This window comes from Myodes glareolus, chromosome 17, assembly GCF_982192425.1.
Source record: "Myodes glareolus chromosome 17, mMyoGla1.1, whole genome shotgun sequence".
In the NCBI taxonomy this organism is placed as follows: Eukaryota; Metazoa; Chordata; class Mammalia; order Rodentia; family Cricetidae; genus Myodes; species Myodes glareolus.
The window spans coordinates 66,951,025-66,971,169 of NC_142042.1; the positions used below are offsets into that span (position 1 = coordinate 66,951,025).

At 52.2% G+C, this 20,145-nt stretch overlaps 2 protein-coding genes and 1 non-coding gene across 7 annotated transcripts; all 3 read left to right on the top strand.

Moving 5' to 3' along the window:
- Nucleotides 1–978: 978 nt before the first annotated feature.
- Nucleotides 979–10,053, top strand: Fdps (farnesyl diphosphate synthase). Of its 4 annotated transcripts, XM_085678151.2 has the most exons (11): nucleotides 1,041–1,134; nucleotides 1,841–2,058; nucleotides 2,149–2,311; nucleotides 3,505–3,645; nucleotides 7,833–7,913; nucleotides 8,031–8,153; nucleotides 8,385–8,473; nucleotides 8,560–8,632; nucleotides 9,064–9,141; nucleotides 9,226–9,360; nucleotides 9,796–10,053. In XM_085678151.2, exons 2-11 carry the CDS (start codon nucleotides 1,880–1,882, stop codon nucleotides 9,994–9,996), a joined length of 1,263 nt encoding a protein of 420 aa, XP_085534277.1. In that variant the 5' UTR covers nucleotides 1,041–1,134; nucleotides 1,841–1,879; the 3' UTR covers nucleotides 9,997–10,053. The 4 variants fall into 4 exon arrangements, with proteins under 4 accessions (XP_085534278.1, XP_085534277.1, XP_085534280.1 ...); XM_085678152.1 differs by lacking the exon at nucleotides 1,841–2,058 and having other exon boundaries at nucleotides 979–1,134; XM_085678154.2 differs by lacking the exons at nucleotides 1,041–1,134; nucleotides 1,841–2,058 and adding an exon at nucleotides 1,142–1,240.
- On the top strand, nucleotides 4,837–4,939 carry LOC146891346 (U6 spliceosomal RNA). Its single transcript, XR_014997843.1, has one exon. It is a non-coding gene; the product is annotated as a U6 spliceosomal RNA (small nuclear RNA).
- A 181-nt stretch (nucleotides 10,054–10,234) lies between the features above and the next one.
- Rusc1 (RUN and SH3 domain containing 1) lies at nucleotides 10,235–19,029 on the top strand. Of its 2 annotated transcripts, XM_085678149.2 has the most exons (11): nucleotides 10,235–10,372; nucleotides 11,030–12,455; nucleotides 12,689–13,099; nucleotides 13,872–13,970; nucleotides 14,084–14,160; nucleotides 14,237–14,411; nucleotides 14,483–14,588; nucleotides 14,731–14,777; nucleotides 15,276–15,825; nucleotides 16,444–16,566; nucleotides 18,419–19,029. In XM_085678149.2, the coding sequence occupies exons 2-11, from the start codon at nucleotides 11,114–11,116 to the stop codon at nucleotides 18,585–18,587; spliced, it is 3,099 nt and encodes a 1,032-aa protein (XP_085534275.1). In that variant the 5' UTR covers nucleotides 10,235–10,372; nucleotides 11,030–11,113; the 3' UTR covers nucleotides 18,588–19,029. The 2 variants fall into 2 exon arrangements, with proteins under 2 accessions (XP_085534275.1, XP_085534276.1); XM_085678150.2 differs by lacking the exon at nucleotides 12,689–13,099 and having other exon boundaries at nucleotides 10,236–10,372.
- Nucleotides 19,030–20,145: the final 1,116 nt, after the last annotated feature.

Sequence of the window (20,145 nt, forward strand, 5' to 3'; positions counted from 1 at the left end):
TAGCAGAAAATGAACACATGGTCTCCCCTTTTCCCTCTCCTGTGGTCATTCTGGCTCTCCTTACCCCTTTTCCATGTTTTTTTCCAGGCCCAACCTGGGAATGCTGACATTCATTATACCTGGGCATTTCCTAATTCAGTCTAATTTGGTCTGATTGGGATTATTGCATTGGTGGAGAGGTTTGTCGGTCAGAAAATACTTAGCAGTTTGGGAGGGAATACAGAGACAGCAATCAACCTGGTAAGCTAGCAAACTCTGGGCCACAGTTGGAATTTCTGTTTTGAGTTTTTATCTTTTTTGCTGCAAGGGAGCTAAAGTACCTGCGGGAGAGGATGTCTTTCTTTTTTTTTTAAATTATTTATATTTCGATTTCATTGGTGCTTTGCCTGCATGTGTCTGTGTGAGGATTTGCTGGAACTGAGTTACAGGCTATAGTGAGCTGTCCTGTAAGTGCTGGAAATTGAATCCAGACCCTGGGAAAGAACAGCTGGTGTTCTTAATGGCTAAGGCATCTCCAGCCCTAGGATGAGGGATTTTTGTTTTTTTCTCTAATACTCATATAGTCTTCAGAGTAGCCTAAAACTGTATTATGCAAACTGGCTTCGAACTTCAGCCTTCTAAGAGCTGAAGAAATGAGTCGCCACACCCCATGGTGGAATCAGAGATGTAAGAAATGATTTGTCTGAGTTGAGAATAGGAAGCTGCCAGGCTGGTTATTCCGGGGTCTTACTAATAACGTCAACCAGATCACTGGAAGAGTGACAATCAGTAACCACGTGGCCGAATTCCCAGACTCTTGGTCTAGGTGTATTGTCGCCTAACACCACCCACCTCTCAGTGGGCTGATGGCCTGCGCGCCTCCCTTTCATTGGTCAACCGTCACAAGGCCCATGCTCACACGAGGTCATTCAGCCAATCAGCGAACCCGGCTACGCCCGCCCAGCTTGACACGCTTGCAGTTTCCGCGGTCTGGTCCGCTGCATGCCGGGAGTTGTAGTGTAAAATTTAGGTTTTACCTACCGAGTCGAGGGACTGGGAACTACAGGCCCCAGAGTGCTGAGCGCGCAGCGCGCTCCGCTTTTAGGTGTGAGCTGCAAACACCTCGGACCCGGGAGAAGTCGCGTTAAGGAGCAGGTGAGAGTTGTTGGGGCTGGAGTCGACTCTTGCTTCTGCCTCAGACCTGGTGAAGCTGCGAGGCGCCGAAGGGCCAGGCTGTGTAGGAGTTGCCGGTCTGCGGTCGGTGGGTCGGACAGAGCGGCTCTCTCGGGCTTTCGTCAGTTTCTAAACTCTGCACTGGTGTGTTCTCAAGTCCTCGGTGCGGGCGGCCGCGGGTGTGCTCCCGCAGCGCCCTCCCACGCCCACCTGTTGATCGTAGGCAGGCAGACCACTTTCCCGCCGCACCAGCGCTTCCTGGCCCCTCCTTAGGCGTAGCGCAGAGCCTGAGCTCCTACCCCACACGCGGACCCCTCGGTTGAGTTCTCGCTCTGCGTCGGCTCAGCTATCCAACTACCCCCAGAAATTCAGCTTGGCTTCTCTATTAATAGTGTGACTTACCAACCTCCCGTCCCCCAATTCTCGGTACCGCCTCCCCAGACTTGTGAATGCAGCCTTGGAAAGCAGAAAGCGTTCTGTTTTAGCCATTTTTGTTAAAGTGAAAATCTGTTGGATCTTAGTCACCCCGACATACATTTTTATTTCCTGTGTGTCCTTTTTGTAATTCTTGAATTCAAGCAGAAACAGGGTTGGGCATTCTGATGCAGGAGGTAAACGGCTTGGTTTGGGGTGGGGATACCAGAGGTAACTGCTTCCAAGCGTCTGCCTTTGGTGCTTACTCCCGCAGGGAGTGCTTGGTGGCCCCCCGCCCCCATGCCCACCCACGATGCCCTTGTCCCGCTGGCTGAGATCTGCGGGGGTCTTCCTGCTGCCGGCCCCCTGCTGGGCACCCCGGGAGAGGTGGCTTGATTCCATACAACGACCCTCCCTGGCATATGGGTGTCCAGTCCTGGGGGCCTGGCACGGTGCCCGCTGGTGGTGCCAAGTGTGGACAGAGGAGCCTCGGTGAGTGTGGTTGGGGTTTGGGGCCTCGGGGAGGGAAGCGCCCGAGCAGACTTCTCATTTGTGTGTGTATGTGTTTTTTTTCCCCCTCAGAGCATTTTGTTCCTCTCTCAGAATGAATGGGAACCAGAAATTGGAGGCTTGTAACCAAGACAGGCAGGATTTCATCCAACACTTCTCCCAGATTGTCAAGGTGCTGACTGAGGACGAGCTAGGTCACCCGGAGACAGGCGATGCCATTACCCGGCTCAAGGAGGTGAGGGATTCAGGATTGAAAAGGCCAGTAGAGGTGTGGATTTTGCATGGCTTTTGGTAAGAGGGGAAGGAACAGCTTTTTCCTGAGTCTCCTCTGGAGTAGGTGGGTTCTTGGTGTACTTCAGCCTCCTCTGCAGAAAGTGGAAGCTTTGTGTGGGAACGGAGCCTGGGAATTCGTGAAGCTTTTGTGTCCTGAAATTCTAAGATTGGGTCTTAGTTTTATTAGGCACTTAAGAAGCTGCTCCCGAGGCCTGAGAAAAGCTGCTGTTATCATAGAGCCCTGTCGTCAGGAGAGGAACTGTTGCTGTCGCCCTTGGGTGCCGATTTCCCGCCTTAGCCTCTTGGTTTTATCTTTTTAAGGCAGTTTTATTATTTAGCCTTCGTGGCCTCAAAACTCACAACTCCCCCGCCTGTGCGCTGTATCTGCTAGAGTCCCTAAGTCTGGAGTTCTTTTTATAAATGATGTTTCTGTCCTATCTTTGAGGGAAAAACAAGGAGAGAGGCTTCTTTGTCTATACTGTGTAGGTATTAAAGAAATGTCTCTAGTTAGGTACTCTTGCTGCATGGCAGAAGGCACAGTGGGAGGACATGCCCTTGGCTTAGAAATAGTTCTGGAGCTGGAGAGATGGCTAAGAGCACTGACTGCTCTTCTAGAGGACCCGGGTTCAATTCCCAGCACCCACATGGCAACTCACAGTTGTCTGTAACTGTGCAAACATACATGCAGGCAAAATACCAATGCATGTAAAAAAAAAAAAAAGAAGAAGAAGAAAGAAATAACTCTGAACCTTGCAATCCTCTCCAAATTTGGACAAATGGAGAGGCCGTTTTGTTTTTCTGTAGCCAAGGCTGGCTGAACTCTATTATCTTGAGGCCAGCCTCAAACTCACACAGCCTGCCTGCATCCACCTTCAGAGTATTGCGATTACAGGAATTAGCTGTCTTTTCCTACTAGGGGCCTTGTCCTCAATACAGGCTTGTGTGGAGGTGTTCTAAGTCCTGGCCTTGAGTGAGAAATGGAGTATGCATTATGGACCAGGTGCTTGGGTCCTGGGGAATGGTGCCATAGGACTCTGGAGAAGCAATGAAGAGGAGAGTTACCCAGGGGCTCTCAAAGGCGGGGTTGGGAATGACAGGGAGATGGAAAGGAAGCGTCTCGGTGGCCCATGCTGTCCTCTGCTCTGCCCCCCTCAGGTCCTAGAGTACAATGCTGTGGGAGGCAAGTACAATCGGGGTTTGACTGTGCTCCAAGCCTTCCGGGAGCTGGTGGAGCCAAGGAAACAGGATGCCGAGAGTCTTCAGCGGGCCCTGACTGTGGGCTGGTGTGTAGAGCTGGTAAGAAGTGTGGAGAGAGGCAGACGGTTCTTTGACAAGGAACATGGATCGTAAGCGTGTGTTTTGCTTGTGTTTGTGTGTGTGTCTTATGTGCTACAGTCAGAATGAGGCAATGTGTACACTTAAGGCTCAGAATTTTCAGAAAAATTTAACTTAAATCTTGCTGGGTGTGCTGCTACACGTCTTTCATCCCAGCACTCAGGAGGCAGAGGCAGAGGCAGGCAGATCTCTGTAAGTTTGAGGCCTGCCTGGTCTACAGAGCGAGTTTCAGGACAGCCAGGGCTACACAGAGAAACCCTATCTCAAAAAGCAAAAAGAAGGGTGAAGTGATACACAGGTCACCTGACATCTTCCTCTGGCTTCTACTCCGTGTGCTGGTGCACACTTGCCCACACTCAGGTTGGTGGCGCACACCTGTAATGCTCGTGCTGGGGAGCAGAGACAGGCAGATCCCCAGAGCTTACAAGCTAGTATAGCTTGTCAGTGAGCACTGAGCTCAGTGACGGAGGGTTCCTCTCAATAAATAAATATAAAATAAGGTGGTGAATGTGGGAGACCCCTCGTTGCCTCCATGTATGCACACAGTACAAACACCCACATGAACACATGCAACACAGACAGACATACAAACCAGATTTCCAGGGGTTGGCTCACACATAAACACATCCAGCACTGATACACACACATACAAACCAGATTTCCAGGGGTTGGCTCACACATAAACACATCCAGCACTGATACACACACATACAAACCAGATTTCCAGGGGTTGGCTCACACATAAACACATCCAGCACTGATACACACACATACAAACCGGATTTCCAGGGGTTGGAGCAGTGCTTCTGTCAGCAAAGCGCCTGGGCAGAAACACTTGAGTTCATCCTCACTGTCTGCCTGTCTGTAACCATGCTGGGCACACAGAGACACACATCCCTGGCGGGGGTTGGCCGGGAGGTCTAGCCCAGGTTCAGTGGTAGACCTGTATCTCAGAGAGCGTGACGGAAGGGCTGGAGAGACAGATTTTCTTACAGAGGACCTGGGTTCCATTGTCAGTACCCACATGGTACCTGACAGCTGTCTCTAACTATAGACCTAGGGGATCTGATGCCCTCTTCTGACTTTGATGGGCACTAGACATGCACATTGTATGCAGACTTGTGCAGACAAAACACCAAGATGAATAGAATAGTGCTCGCTTCAGCAGCATGTTACAGAAATTGGAACAATACACAGATTATCATGGCCCTTGTATATGAATGATGCACAAATTCATAAAGCATTCCATATTTTTTCTAATTTTGACATCTTTATCAAATATGTGAATATATATAAAAAGATTATTATAAAACAAAACTAAAAATTAAAAACTAGTGAAGACATCCATGTTGACCTCTGACCTTCATATGAATGCACATATAAGCACATATTTGTACAAACATACACCATACACAGAAGCACAAGCTTCCGCAAATACACTTGCATATGTACGTGCACACACATGCCAACACTCATAAGCATGTGCATACCACAAGACACATGGTGTGGCATTTACACACATGTAACAACTCATTAACACTCAACAAACAAGATTTTGCCTGCTTACTGTGATATATATTTTTCACCGTTTCCCTTCCTTCCTCTCCCCTCCTGCCCTCTCCTGTGACCCCACACTCCCAATTTACTCAGGAGATCTTGTCTTTTTCTACTTCCCATGTAGATTAGATCCATGTATGTCTCTCGTCATGCCTGGCTCTGACTTTTCTTGAATTATGGGTCTATTAGGTGGACCAGTTTATGGTGTTTGAATGATGTAGTGATAGATTTCTGGTTTTTTGGTTGTTTTGTTTTGTTTTGTGTTTTTCCTTCCAAGATAGGGTTTCTCTGTGTAGCACTGATTTTTCTGGAGTTGACTCTATACACCAGGGTGACGGCAGACTCAGATGTGCCTACTTCTCCTCCCAAGTGCTCCACCACCACCTGCTGGCATAGTGATAGACTTTTACTGAAAATATAGGGATGGCAGGGTGGCTCAGTAAGGTTGCTGAAGACCTGAGTTTGATCCCCTGAAACTCAAGAAAGAAGAAAGTAAGTGATTCCCAAAAGTATTCTTTGACTCCATGGCATGCTGTGCAGTGTGCACCCACACCCACACTCAGACACAGCCCCTGCTCCTAACAATGGATGAAGGGCTGGTGGTTCTATGTGTAAATCCAATTACTGAATAAACCCAGCGAAGTGAATACCATCCCCAGAACCTATGTATAGATGAAAAGAGAAAACCAACCCCTTGACGTCCATCTGATAGCTACATGTGTGCTGTAATATACACTTGCCCCCTCACACAACAATAATAGAAAAACGTTTAAAAAATAATAAAAATATACATCCTTTTGGGGTGGGGAGGGCAGGTTAAAAATGAGTGGTCAAACCCTTTCCTGCCGTGTGTTAAGCCCTGAGTTGCATCCTCAGCACTTCTAACATAACTGCAATAAAGCCAAACAATCCGATAACGAAATTGCCCTGTCTTGAGAAGTTGCTGGACAATTACGTGTTCTGACTGTAAGAAGTTGGTGTTAATATGCTCTCCTGAGTTCCGTGTTGAGGCTAGTTGAGATCTTGAGGTAGGGGCCACCCTGGCTCACTCTGCATTATGCGGCTCTATCTCAAGGAAACAAAAACCAAAAGATTGATGGGTGCTGAGTGTTCTGTTCCGTACCCTTCACAGAGAGCTCTTGGGAAGTACCACTCTAAGGTCAGTGCTAGACTCTGGGGACATCTAGCAGGACTGCATGTCTTGTCTTCAAGAGAGCCATTTGGTGAGACAGGGTACATAAGCCAGGAAAGCTGCAAGCGTGGTAGAGCGCTGCGGGGTCCTGGCAGAGCGGAAAAACTGGCAGACCAGGGACGTGAAGGTCAAGGCAGAAGTTCATAGTTTTCTTGGCCAGGGAAGGGGTTTGACTCTGTCTAAAGAAGAGTCATTGTTTGGCCTGTACTACACTGCCAGCGTGGTGCTGTTCGTGTGTTCCTGGAACTCCAGGGGTCTTAGGGACCCCTCGGACCCTGCCTGGTAGTCCATCCCCAGCCTCTGCTCCCGGAAGAGGGTGCAAATCAACGCCAGGGGACTGCTGGAGGATTCGTGCCCAGCCCTAACTGAGAGAGGGGCTGCCCGATAGAGTTTTCAAAAAATTTAATTTAAATTTTAACTTTTATGATGAGAAGATTTTTGTGTATGACTTTTGCCCATATGTGTGCCAGGTGTGTCCAGTGCCCACAGAAGCCAGAAGGGGGCATTGGGTCTCCAGGAAGTAGGAACTCCAGATGGTTGTGAGCTGTCATGTTGGTGCTGGGAACCAAAACTGGGCCCTCTGCAAGAGTAGCCACTGAACCTCCTCCTAACCACTGAGCCATCTCTGTACCCAATTTTTTTTTTTTAAAGGAAAACCTGTCTTAAGTTTCTATTCAAGTGATAAACACTGTGATCAAAAGCAACCTAGGAAAGGTTTCTTTGACTTTACATTTGGAGATGGCGTCACCGAGAGAAGTCAGGATGGGAAGTTGATGTATGTCGGAAGGGATGCTGCCGTTCTCCATGGCTGCTCAGCCCGCTCTTTCTGTCTGTTTTCTCTCTGGGTTTTTGTTGTTTTTGTTTTGTTTGTTTGTTTTGAGACAGGATTTCTCTGTGACTCCTGCTGTCCTGAAACTCACTTTGTGGAGCAGGCTGGCCTTGAACTCACAGAGATCTACCTGCTTCTATCTGCCAGGATCAAAGGCATGGGCCAGGGGTGTCGCCCACAGTGAAAATGCCTCACAGTCTTTCCCACAGGGCAGTCTGGTGAGGACATCTTTTCCACTTGAGGGTCCCTCTTCCCAAATGACTGCCACTTGTCAGGTTTGCCTGAAACTCGATAATGCAGTCACTGACTGGGACAAAAATTCATTGAAGTTTTGCACTAGATGATGTGTCATGCTCTTCCTGCTGCAGGAGTATCTTAGAGCAGATGGGGGGGCAGGGTTCTATTTGAGTCCCTCAGTGTGTGGCATCTGAGAGGAGGTCCTGTAACTTGTCAGGGTCCCCACACTGACTTTCCCACATGTATAGCCGTGGCCAGAGTAGCAGCTGTCACTGCGAGCAGGCTCCTTTAAGGAGCCCCGGGAGCCTTGCCTTACTCTCCCCTTCCTCCCAGCTCCAGGCTTTCCTTCTTGTGTCAGATGACATCATGGATTCTTCTCTCACTCGCCGAGGACAGATCTGCTGGTACCAGAAGGTAATGTAGATAGGAAGGCAGCAATGGCCGGGTGGACGGGCCATAGGGAGGTTGTTGGGTGTCTGCTGTGATGCTTGAACCCGGCCAGAGTAACTTGTCTCACTTTGTTCCCAACAGCCAGGCATAGGCTTGGATGCAGTCAATGACGCTCTGCTTCTGGAAGCCTGCATCTACCGCCTGCTGAAGTTGTACTGCAGGGAGCAGCCCTACTACCTGAACCTGCTGGAGCTCTTCCTGCAGGTGCCCTGTGGCTGTCCCCGTGCTCATTGGCTCTGCTAAGGTTGCCTGGGAAGGGTATGGTGGCAAGAAGAGCCAGTGAGGAAGGTGTTGTGTGCTGTGAGCCTGGAGTCTCTCTCTCCTGTTGCCTGACTGTCTAGTTGTCAACTGCTTGGGAAATGGCCCAGGATGTCAGCGTTTTCCATTTCTAGAGAAAGCCTGGCCTAGAAACCATCTGTTACCCTTGCTTTATAGAGCTCCTATCAGACAGAGATTGGGCAGACCCTTGACCTCATGACAGCACCCCAGGGCCATGTGGATCTTGATAGATACACTGAAAAGAGGTGAGGACCAGTGATACTCCTATCTAGGTGGTAAGGGACTCGGGCTGGGCCTTGCCCTCATGAATGCATCTTCTCCCCTGGCTCAGGTACAAATCTATTGTCAAGTACAAGACAGCTTTCTATTCTTTCTACCTGCCTGTCGCAGCCGCCATGTACATGGTGAGTCAGGGTCAGCGTCACCGCTTCTCTTGTGAGCTTTGGGATGGAGCCGCAGAGTAGATAACCCGGATAATCCTATGCATGCATTGTATGACTGGATGGCTTCAAGCCGCTCAATCCCTCTGATGGGGCCTAAGATAGAGCTGGAAGATGAGCAGAGGAGGCCTATAGGGGCTACATCTGGTGGAGGAGCAGAGGAAAATTGAAGCTCGAGGTAAGGGACTAGGCTTGGAGGTGGTTGGTCCTGACCTTGCTCTTCAAGTTTTCCTTTGGTCTTGTAAGAAGGAGATGGCCAAAAAACGTGGAAGTGTAGCTGTAGTGGTGGCAATTCACAGGGGAAGGTGGCGTGAGGCCTCCCTGGGAGTCCTGCCTGATAGGGATTAGCCAGTGTGTAGGGCCTGGGTCCCACTCTCTCAGCTCTTCCCTTGCAGGCGGGCATTGATGGGGAGAAGGAACATGCCAATGCCATGAAGATCCTGCTGGAGATGGGCGAGTTCTTTCAGATCCAGGTAGGAAGGTCTGCAGCAGGGCATGCTTCTTCCTCGAACCCCTGCTGGACCGGCGCTTCACCTCCTCTTCTGTCTGTTGCCCAGGATGACTACCTTGATCTCTTTGGGGACCCCAGTGTGACTGGAAAGGTCGGCACCGACATTCAGGACAACAAGTGCAGCTGGCTGGTGGTTCAGTGTCTGCTGCGAGCCACTCCACAACAGCGGCAGATCTTAGAGGTGCCCAAGAGGGCCCTGGGGGTTGGCTTGTCCCTCTCCTCGGGTCACATAGGACATTTGGCAGCCCCAGTGTGGTTTGATGTATGTTCTGATGTATGTTCCCGGGAAGTCAGGGAAGGTTCTAGACCCTCTTCCCAGACAACACCCAGTGCCCAATAACCCTCTGCAGTGCCAAGGCTGAGGCAGCATAGAATAGCGAAAGATTAATTCTGAGCCAGGACCTGAACACTGCTGTGGGGGAGGCAATACTTATATCTCGTGTCCCAGAGACACGTTGGAGGCAGGAGAGCTACATTTGGCAGTCGGGAGTCTGGGGCAGGCCTACATAATGAAACAACAAAGTGGAGTGAATGGCTTTCCCAGTGTTCTGGAATGTATGAATGAATTGTCGGATCCTTTGGACCTGCCCAAGTAAAGCCGTTTTCCTGCTTCCAGGAGAATTATGGGCAGAAGGACCCAGAGAAGGTGGCACGGGTGAAAGCGCTGTATGAAGCGCTGGATCTGCCAGCTGTGTTCTTAAAGTACGAGGAAGACAGCTACAGCCGCCTCAAGAGCCTCGTGGAGCAGTACTCAGCGCCGCTACCCCCAGCCATCTTCCTGGAACTAGCAAAGAAGATCTACAAGCGGAAAAAGTGACCTCGAGATTGCAAAGGCTTTGAGGGAGGGATCTCAATAAATTATTGTACAGCGTCATGTGGTTTTATGCTTGCACTAATCACGAATCCGGCTTTATCTATAATGGAGGGGTGGAAGGTGGCAACTTGGAGGCCAGGTTGGCATCAGAGGTTGCTTATATCCAAAGCTGCAGCAGTCTAGATGGGTGACGCAGGCGCACCATCAGGCCCGGTGTGGGGGTTGGGGGGCGTGCCTGGGCTATGCCACGCCCATGCGTGAAGGGGTGCGGCTGCGCAGCCACAGTGGGCTTTGCCGGCACCCCTCCCCTTTGCTCTGTTCCCGGCTGGGCGGGGATGCAGACAAACCCGAGAACCGGTCGATTCCAGGAGGACCGCGGGTGAGGAGGGCTCGATCTATGGGTGTGGACGGATGGATGGGGACATGGGAGGAGAGCTGTGAAGCTAAAATAAAGAAGGGGTGGGTGGTGGCTGGAAGATGGAGACAACACAGCGAATGGACAAACCTTGTCGCAAGCCGGTGAGGGCACACAGGCTGCAGGCTGGAGCCTGATAGACGGCCTGGGGCAGATGCGGAGCTGACCAGCTGAATGCTTTCTCTTCCTCCGGCCCAGCCCCCTCTCCTGCGTTAACAAACCTAATCCTTTGCCTTGTTCGCCACCATTCACCTGACTAGAGCATCCGGGCGGGGTCTCCTTCCTCCGGGAGAGGGTAGACTGGAGGGAAGAGCTTGCTTTGAAAGGATTGGGGTCTATTCTGGGCCCTACCCTTTTTCAAGCTCTGCACCCCCTCGAAGATCAGAGCGCACACCCTCATTCTCTGATGACCCTCCTTTCTCTGTTCCCTGGAGGTTATGTTCGATTCCACCAGCAAATACTGCAGAGGAAACTAATGGGCTGTTCTTGGTGATTTGAATCTCATTTAAATATCTCCCAAGGCAGCCAGATCCTTCCCAGGTCTGCTCTAGTCCTCAGTCACCTCCGGTGCCCTTAGCACGCAATCGCAGTATCTGGGTTTCAACCATACTTGTCTTCTAGGTCTGCACCTGAATTGCCAGGTAGGTGGATGTGAGCGGCTGGATCCTCTTGGTTCTCTGGAAGCCATACTTCGTCCTCAGCACCATGCTGTCCCCTCAGCGGGCTTTACTCTGCAACCTCAATCACATCCACCTCCAGCATGTCTCCCTGGGCCTGCACTTGTCCCGCCGTCCTGAACTACGAGAGGGGCCTCTGAGCACACCCCCGCCTCCAGGAGACACAGGGGGTAAGGAAAGCAGGGGGCCCTGCAGCGGGACCCTGGTGGATGCCAACTCCAACAGTCCAGCTGTGCCCTGCCGATGCTGCCAGGAGCACGGGCCTAGCATAGAAAACCAGCAGGACCCTTTCCTGGAAGACGAAGAGGCCGCCTCGCCTTCTGATCCCGGATGCTCCTCTTCTCTCAGCTCCTGCTCAGATCTTAGCCCCGAGTCCCCAGTGTCAGTCTACTCTCGCGACCTGCCTGGTAATGAGGCTGCCCACCCCGAGTCCAGCATCTTTCCCTTGGAGCCGGGATCTCCTCTGGCTTCAGCGGGCCCTGGCACCTGCTCTCCGGACAGCTTTTGCTGCTCTCCGGATTCTTGCTCCGGAATATCTTCCCCATCCGGACCTGGCCTGGACTCTAACTGCAATGCCCTGACAACCTGCCAGGACCTACCTTCCCCAGGTCTGGAGGAGGAAGACGACAGTGGGGAACAGGATCTTGCTACCTCTGAGCTCTCAGAGACCGATGATGGAAGAATTGACACAGAAAAAGCAGAGCCCAGTTGGAAAATTAACCCCATTTGGAAAATTGACACAGAGAAAACTGAAGCTGGATGGAAAACCATTGAGAACAGTGACTCTGGTTGGAAAATCGATGAAAATACAAACTCGAGCTTGAAAACGGAATCTGAGAAACTGGCTTCTTGTTTGAACACCAATTCTGGTTCGAAAATAGATGCAGGGAAAACTGATGGGGGATGGAGAGATGACGTCAGCCAGGAGCCGGTACCCCATCGGACAATCACGTCCTTCCACGAGCTGGCCCAGAAGCGCAAGCGGGGTCCAGGGCTGCCCCTTGTGCCGCAGGCCAAGAAAGATCGCAGCGACTGGCTCATAGTCTTCTCGCCTGACACAGAGCTCCCCCCGACTGGGTCCCTGGGAGGATCTTTGGCACCTCCGCGAGAAGTCACCACCTTTAAGGAACTCCGGTCTCGAAGCCGAGCCCAGCCACCGCCAGTCCCGCCCAGGGACCCTCCGGCTGGGTGGGCTTTGGTCCCGCCTCGACCGCCTCCCCCTCCAGTCCCTCCGCGGAGGAAGAAGAATCGACTTGGGCTGCAGCCCATCGCCGAGGGGCTGCCGGAGGAAGGCAGGGCTGGCAGCCCCGCGGTGGGTGAGGAGGCCCCCGCAGCGCAGGAGTCTGAGGAGCGGCGCGCGCAAGCCGTGGGTAAGAAGCGCAGACCGTAGGAGGGCGGGTCCTGAGCCCGCCCTCGTCCCCTCCTTCTGCGCTGTCCTCCCTGCCCCAAGGCCAGGGCGCGCTCGGGAAAAAGGGAAACTGGGTGGGTCTTGGAGTGAAGGGACTAACTCTTTGCTCCTCTTTCTCCCGCCCCTCCTTGCCTGGCTGTCGGCCCCGCTACCTCCCTTCCCCCCCGCACCTGGCCCCGCCAATCCCGCCTGCAGCCGGTCCCCCGCTATTCCCTCGGCCCCCGGTTTTCCGGTTCTCGGCCGACGGGCGCCCCCTATTGGAGGGTGGGGGCGCGGGCGCACCCAGGTCCCTGCTCTTGAAGCCTCTAACCGGGTGGTCCAATTCCCGGTTGCAGCTGCTGGGGGCAGCGAGTCCCCCTGAGGAGCATCTGCTGCCTGTGCGGCTATCCCCAGTGGGAGCCTATTCTCCTCCCACGCGGGGGGCCTTGCCTTGCCTGGCCAGCCCCGAGCTGGCCTTGCTGCTATCCCCGCTCTTCCCCAGAAGTAGCACCTTCCCCGCCGCGGCGCCCCCACCCCGCCAGGTTCCCGCCCCCCCGCTGCCAACACCACCGCGTCCTCCGACCGCCCCTCGCTGGACCAGAAGGCCACCGCCTCCGCCCAGGCAATGTAAGACGGACCTGGGCCAGCCCCGCGGGCCACGTCTCGGCCCGCCGCCCCTTCTGTCCTGGGCCAGTCTGCATTTTAGCCTTTTTCTAGGGTGCCTGGCTAGATCTCGCCCTCGGAGCTGGCTCCGGGAAGGCTGGCCCTGCTCCACGTTCTGGGGGTGAGGAGCGTGACTGCTCTCCTTGTTGAACAGCCGACTCCACTGGGTCTCCAGCCCAGCTTAAGGGGTCCATTGTTAGGGACCTGGGGGGTCACACCCTCTGTGGAATTCCTCTGCTAGGGAAGTTCTCGCCGCGCCGCGGTGGTTCTGACCCACTGTCCCCGTCCAGGAGGTTCTAGCCACACCTCCTCCACGAATCCCGCCCCCAAGTAGGGTAAAGCTGGAGCCTTGCATTTGACAAGGTGCAAGGTGACTACGTGGGTTCCCCAAGACTCTCCACCCTTTCCTGTCTGTCTTTCCATTGGTCGAGGCTTCTCACGTGCTCAGAGTGGGTACAGCCCTCAATTTCCTCACCCTACTTAAAGGCACAGCTGTTCGGTGTGACTCTCCAACTTCCCGGAGAGGAAGGGCGATGGGAACTGAGGTGGGGGTGGCAAGGGCTGAGGTTTGTCTAAGGCTACACATTCTGCTCTACGCCCCAGGCGGCTGTGTTCTTTCTCCCACGACTCTCAAACCACGAGACCCAGGGAGCCGGCGTCCCTTGTAACCCTTGGTAAGAAAGCCCCTTGTAACCCTTGGTAAGAAAGCGTCACCGCGTCTTCTTCCCTTACATAGTACGTAGTTCCTGGTCGTTTGCCGGTGTTCCCGGGACCCAGCGGCTGTGGATGGCAGAAGCCCGGAGTGGGACTGGCCAGCTGCAGGAGCAAAAGAAAGGTAGTTCGCCCTTCCTGCCTTCTGAATAATCAGCCTGTCCTCGGTCTCCAGCTATCCGCGCCCTCCCGCACTCTCCCACCAGAGGCTTTGATGTGTCTTCCATCTCTACCCAGGTCTCCTGATAGCCGTCAGTGCTTCAGTGGACAAAATCATCTCTCATTTTGGGGCTGCTCGGAACTTGGTTCAGAAGGTGAGTTGATTTTGAGGGAGGTGAAAGGACGCGCGAACACTTGACAAGCAGTGGCTAGCCCTGCTTCTGTCCCCAGGCCCAGTTGGGGGATAGCCGACTGAGCCCAGATGTAGGGCATCTGGTACTGAGCACCCTCTGCCCGGCCCTCCATGCTCTGGTGGCCGATGGGCTGAAGCCATTCCGGAAGGATCTCATCACCGGGCAACGCAGGAGCAGCCCTTGGAGTGTGGTGGAGGCGTCTGTGAAGCCAGGTGCGCTGTGAGGGAGTGGGATTCTATGGGAGCAGGGCCTGGACCTGGCTGACCGCAGCCATTGTCCTCAGGTTCCTGCCCACATTCCATGGGAACCCTGTACAGCCAGGTCAGCAGACTGGCCCCGCTGAGCAGCAGTCGCAGCCGCTTCCACGCTTTCATCTTGGGCCTCCTCAAGTGAGTGGACTTTCCCCCACTGCTCTTCGGTCTTGGAACCACATCATGGACAGGACATAGAGGTTTCCAGATGCCTCCCCTCTTCAGCGTCATCCCTCACTTTCCACCTCCTTCCTGAATTTTCCTCTCCTTTTTCCTCCAGCACCAAACAGTTGGAACTGTGGTTTTCCAGCCTCCAGGAGGATACAGGTCAGAAGCTGCCGGGATGGGAGGGCGTGGTGTTACTGACTGGGAGAGGACGGGCTCTTTCCTACTGGTTCTTGCTGATATCAGGATACACACCCAGGCTTCCAGATTGTCTAGCCCTACTTTTTTTCCCCTTGCTGTCCTAGTGGTTTCTTTGCCTCGGGGCCACCCATTGTCCCTGCCCCTGGAATAGGCCCCTTGCCTATTTCTTCTGTGGGTTCCTTCCTCTGTGAGGTTTCATCTCTACCCTGAAAGGGAGGTCCTCACCTTTGTGTATGCTTCCTTACTAACCTATAATGTTTCTCCATTAACAACACTAAGTGCATATGCCTCCCTCTGGAGGCAATGGTTGCACATGGGAAAAGGACTATTGGTTCTGTAGCCCAGCTATTCCCCTTGTCCTGTGTCTGTGCCCCACAGAGTGAGGTCCAGGCGGTATTTGTTGACTCTGGGGTTGGTGCAGGATGTCCTCTGGGGCTGATGCTGGCTGCTCTTTTCCAGGTCTACTGTCCGTCCTCTATCTGCCCACTGGCTTCTTCTCCCTGGCCCGCGGGAGCTGTCCATCCCTGTCCACCGAGCTGCTGCTTCTGCTGCAGCCGCTCTCAGTGCTCACCTTCCACCTGGACTTGCTTTTCGAGCACCACCACCACCTACCCCTAGGCCTGCAGCAGGCTCCTGCCCCATCAGCCCCTCCTCCTGCCCTCCAGCAGACTGTGCAGGCTGTGCTCCAGTGGGGGGGACGTCTGGCTCAGAGTCTCCGAGGGACTTCAGGAGAGGCCACTACCGACTCTTCAGCCCCCTCAACCCGCCCTCCACCAGGCAGCTGGTGGGATCAGCTGACCCAGGCATCTCGGGTCTATGCCTCTGGTGGCACTGAGGGCTTCCCCCTTCTCCGGTGGGGACCCAGGTGTCACGGAACTACAGCTGAGGATGCACAGGAGGCACCTCCGCCCACGGAACAGACCACACCTGGCAGAAGCATGTGGTTGGGGCGGCTATTTGGTGTGCCTGGGGGCCCCTCAGAAACCGAGAATGGAGCCTTCAAGTCCAGGTGTGTATGCATATGCACTGCCCCTTTTCTGTTCCTAGAGTTCACAGTGGCTAGGTATTTATGATCCTTTAGGGAATAGGTAGGTAGTTGGTTTTTATAGCTATGGGCTCTAATGGTCACGTTCATAAATGGTTACATTTTAGTGGCTACATAAAGTTCCTGATTTCACCCTTAGCCCTTAGAGCTGAAAATATTTATCTGGCCCTTTAGAAAAGAAAAATCCCTGACCCGTTCCAGGGCCTGATCCAGCAGGTGGCTCTTCAGTGACAGCTAGAGGCTTTAGCTGTGGAGACCCTAATGGGTTCATTGGTCTTAAAGCTGCCCACTCTGCTCTCAGCTCTGAGCAGTTCCCGAACTGCCAGTTGGGGGAATTCTTGAAATTTGTTTTTTTAAGATTTATTTATTATGTACACAGTGTTAGCCTTCATGTATGCCTGCAGGCCAGAAGAGGGCACCAGATTACAGATGGTTGTGAGCCACCATGTGGTTGCTGGGAATTGAACTCAGGACCTCGGGAAGAGCAGTCAGTGCTCTTAACCTCTGAGCCATCTCTCCAGCCCGATTCTTGAATTTTTTTCTGGAATGGTATGGCTTCAGTGACCAAATCCTTCCTTCTAGGAGACCATCCAGCTGGTTGCCCCCAACAGTGAGTGTGTTGGCTCTGGTGAAGCGGGGGACATCTCCTGAGACCCCTCCTGCGGAGCTTGTGAAGGCACCAGCCAGCAGGGCCCAGACTGACAGGTAAGGGCTGTGTCTGTGTCTTGTCTCCAGAGTGGGCGTGTGTGTGTGTGTGTGTGTGTGTGTGTGTAAAAGGCAGATCGCACTGCCTCTTCCCTACCCATTATTGCTGGGACACTCACATCTTTGAGCCTTTAGCTTCCTTGTCTGGGAAAAGAAGATGCTGGCACGGTGGCTGCATTTGGGAGCCTGCCAGCAGAATCTTGAGTTCCAGGCCCATAGTGATGCTCTACGAACGTAGTGCACAGAACATGGACACAGGCAAAGCACCCATACATTTAAAAAGTAACCAAATAAAAAAATTGTTTGGACAGGGTCTCATCACATAGACCAGGCTGGCTTTGAACTCTATGAGTTCAAAGCCATCCACCTGCATGATTAAAACTCATCCACCTGCATGATTAAAGAAAAGTATTCACAGTTAGTTCTTGACTTTTTCCTCCTGCCACCCTTCCTCCCTCAGACAGGGTTTCTCTGTGTAACAGCCTTGGCGATCCTGGAACTTACTTTGTAGACCAGACTGGCCTTGGACTCACAGATCTGCCTGCCTCTGCCTCTCAGTTGGTGGGATTAAAGGTTAACGTGTGTGTCTCCATGCCTGGCAGCTTTTTGTTTTGTTTTTGTTTAAAAAAAAAAAATCAAAACAGGGTGTGCTCATGTAACCCAAACTGGCTTTGAACTCAGTATATCACACTCAGCCTCTCCAGGGCTGGGATTAATGGCGTGTGCACCACCACATCCTGAACCATCACGCCTGGCTCAGACTTTTTTTTTTTTTGGTTCGAGACAGGGTTTCTTTGTAGCTTTGGAGTCTGTCCTGAAACTAGCTCTTGTAGACCAGGCTGGTCTTGAACTCACAGAACCTGACTCTGCCTCCCGAGTGCTGGGATTAAAGGCGTGCACCACCACTGCCTGGCTCAGATTTCTACTTTTGAGGCCCTGTTTCTTTGGGTATTTTCTGAATTAAGCTTTATAAATTATTACTTCCCTTATTTTGGTGGCAGGGTCTTACTCTGGCGCTATGGACAGGATTAGTGGCGTGTGTCAATGTCTGGCCGAATTAAAGCCTTTTGATTTTTCATCTGTTCACTGTATTCCAGGTACTTCTTTGTGCCAGGCATTATGCCAGGGAGAGAACAAAAAATGACCCCATTTTGTTTGTATCTGACTTTCAGGGAGCATATAGACCAATGGAGACATGTGGCTAGGAATGGACTAGACTGGGGCAGTATGGCTGTAGATATGGTTTAGGGACACCGCCCCCGGGCTTGAGGTTCAAAGGTATCTCAGTAATAGTTCTGGCATGTGTCTGGGAGGAGAAACGGGAGGCACAGGTGTGGGACATGATGGCCAGCCAAGGAACCAGGATGTCATTCTGAGGCACTGGGAACCCTCAAAGAGGCTGAAGCCTGGGAACAGTAGACTTGTGCTTCAGGACAATCTGTGACTGCCATGTGGAGAGGGGAGGGGAAACCAAGAGAAGCTTTCAGAGATAAATGATTACACCCAGAAAGGGTAATGGTTGTTCAGCTGAAGGGAAAGTGAACTCTGGTAGTGGATCTAATGTGAGATGCTGGATTGCCCAGAAGAGCTTTTCCACTATCAGGAGGGCCTGGAATGTTAGGAAGGCCATATTGTTTGCATATGTAAAATTTGAAATACCAGAGGGAAGTGCAATTTCAAGTAATCATCAATAGTCGGTTTGGTATTCAGAGAGGCCAGAGCCCCAGAGAATCAATATGTCAGCAGGTGACCCCAAGTTTCTTCTGTACTCACCGAGTGTGGGCTGAACCAGCAGGGTAATCTGCCATAGGACAGTATGGCCCTTCATCCTTCTTTCTTTGACTTCCCCCAGGGCTGTCCGGGCTCTCTGTGATCACACTGCTGCAGGACCTGACCAGCTGAGCTTCCAGCGTGGGGAAGTGCTTCATGTTATTGCTACAGTGAATGAGGACTGGCTTCGCTGTGGGCGAGATGGTGTGGAGGGGCTGGTTCCTGTGGGGTACACCTCCCTTGTTCTCTAGCTCTGGGCAGCTCATGAACGCTGTTCCCGGGAACTGGAGCATTTTCTCCTTCTGCATACACCCAATTCTGTCGACAGTTAGAGTAAACGTTCCTCCTTCTCTTAGAACCCACCTGGAAGGGGAAATCTGCTCTTGCAGACATGTAGAAAGGACTTCCTGTCTGTAGGACTCCCTTCTCCATCTACACAAGAGAACCCTTCCTTTCTGGAAGTTAGCATCGTTCCCTCCTCCCTTCACCTGTGGACTGTGCAGTATAGTACACGCCTCTGCCCCAAGCCCACAGGACTGTGGTCTCCTGTCTGTCCTTGGTCCTTGTTGCCTATATTTAAGATGTACTTCTGCTGTGCTAAATGCTAGACGGAAGCCTGGACACCCCTGGTGGGTGGGCCTCTGACACTGGTCTGCCTTTCCTTCCTTGTCCCAATAAAATGTGGGAGTTGAATAGTTATGTGTTCCTGTGGGTTTCAGGGTAGAGGGACTGCTGTGGAGGAGGGAAGGCCTTTTATTGGAGCCCAGGGCAGATAGGTACTTTTTCCCTAGCATAGGTAGTTTTTGTTGTTGTTTTTTTATGGGTGGGGAGGCAGGATCTTACCAGGTAGCCCTGGCTGGCCTCGTACTGTCTTTGCCTCACAAGTGCTGGGACTAAAAGTGTGCACCTGAAGCAGGGCGGTGGTGGCACACGCCTTTAATCCCAGCACTCGGGAGGCCTTGGGGAGGCAGAGGCAGGCAGATCAAGGCCAGCCTGGTCTACTAGAGCTACCAGGACAGACTCCAAAGTTACAGAAAAACCCTGTCTCGAAAAACAAACAAGTGTGTACCTGGCTCCGATATGGGGCTTTGTGTTTAAAAATGCATTTAGCGTTTAACTTGTATGTGGATGTGGCCGTCAGAGGACTATTATGGGAGTTTTATTTTCTACCATGTCACCATTACAGTGACTCTCAACATTCCTGATGCTGGGGCCTTTAATACAGTACCTTGTGCTGTAGTGACCCTTAACCATAAAATTATTTTCTTTTAAATATAATTTTGCTACTGTTATGAATCATAATGTAAACAGCTGATATCTACCCTCCAAAGGAGCAGAAAAGCACTGCTCTATTGAATCTGGCGGAGCTCCAGGCAGCTGTGAGCTTCCAGTGTGGGTCCTCTGGGGAACCAGTAAGCCCCCTACCACCTAGGTTTTTTTCTTTTTCTCGATTTGTGTGTGTGTGTGAGGGGACATGTGTACCAGGGCACATGTATGCAGGTCAGACAGTAATTTTGGGAAGTCAGTTCTACTATTGTGGTGCTTGGGATGAAAGTGTTTTCCCCTGTTGTGATGGCAGGTGCCTTGCCTACTGAGCCGGCTCAACAGCCCCATTTGCTTAGCTTTTACACTGTTGTTTCATTGGACTGATGGAGCTGAATAAAGACGGGGAAGATGGAAGCCAAGCCCCTGAAATTATACTTTAGATTCCGAGGTGAAAGGAAGGTCTGATGCTGGCAGAAGTGACCCTGGTTTCCATTTAATGCCATCAGTCTCAGTGACACCGTTTTAGTGAAAGCAAAGCATCGT

Excerpts from the sequence above, each read along its gene's own strand:
- Rusc1 (XM_085678149.2), top strand. The coding sequence starts at position 11,114 with ATGCTGTCCCCTCAGCGGGCTTTACTCTGCAACCTCAATCACATCCAC. Across the intron at positions 13,100-13,871 it reads ACCGCCTCCGCCCAGGCAAT|TACGTAGTTCCTGGTCGTTT; the intron begins GTAAGACGGACC and ends TCCCTTACATAG. Across the intron at positions 14,412-14,482 it reads GGAGGCGTCTGTGAAGCCAG|GTTCCTGCCCACATTCCATG; the intron begins GTGCGCTGTGAG and ends CATTGTCCTCAG.
- Fdps (XM_085678151.2), top strand. The coding sequence starts at position 1,880 with ATGCCCTTGTCCCGCTGGCTGAGATCTGCGGGGGTCTTCCTGCTGCCG. Across the intron at positions 2,059-2,148 it reads GTGTGGACAGAGGAGCCTCG|AGCATTTTGTTCCTCTCTCA; the intron begins GTGAGTGTGGTT and ends TTTCCCCCTCAG. Across the intron at positions 9,361-9,795 it reads AACAGCGGCAGATCTTAGAG|GAGAATTATGGGCAGAAGGA; the intron begins GTGCCCAAGAGG and ends TCCTGCTTCCAG.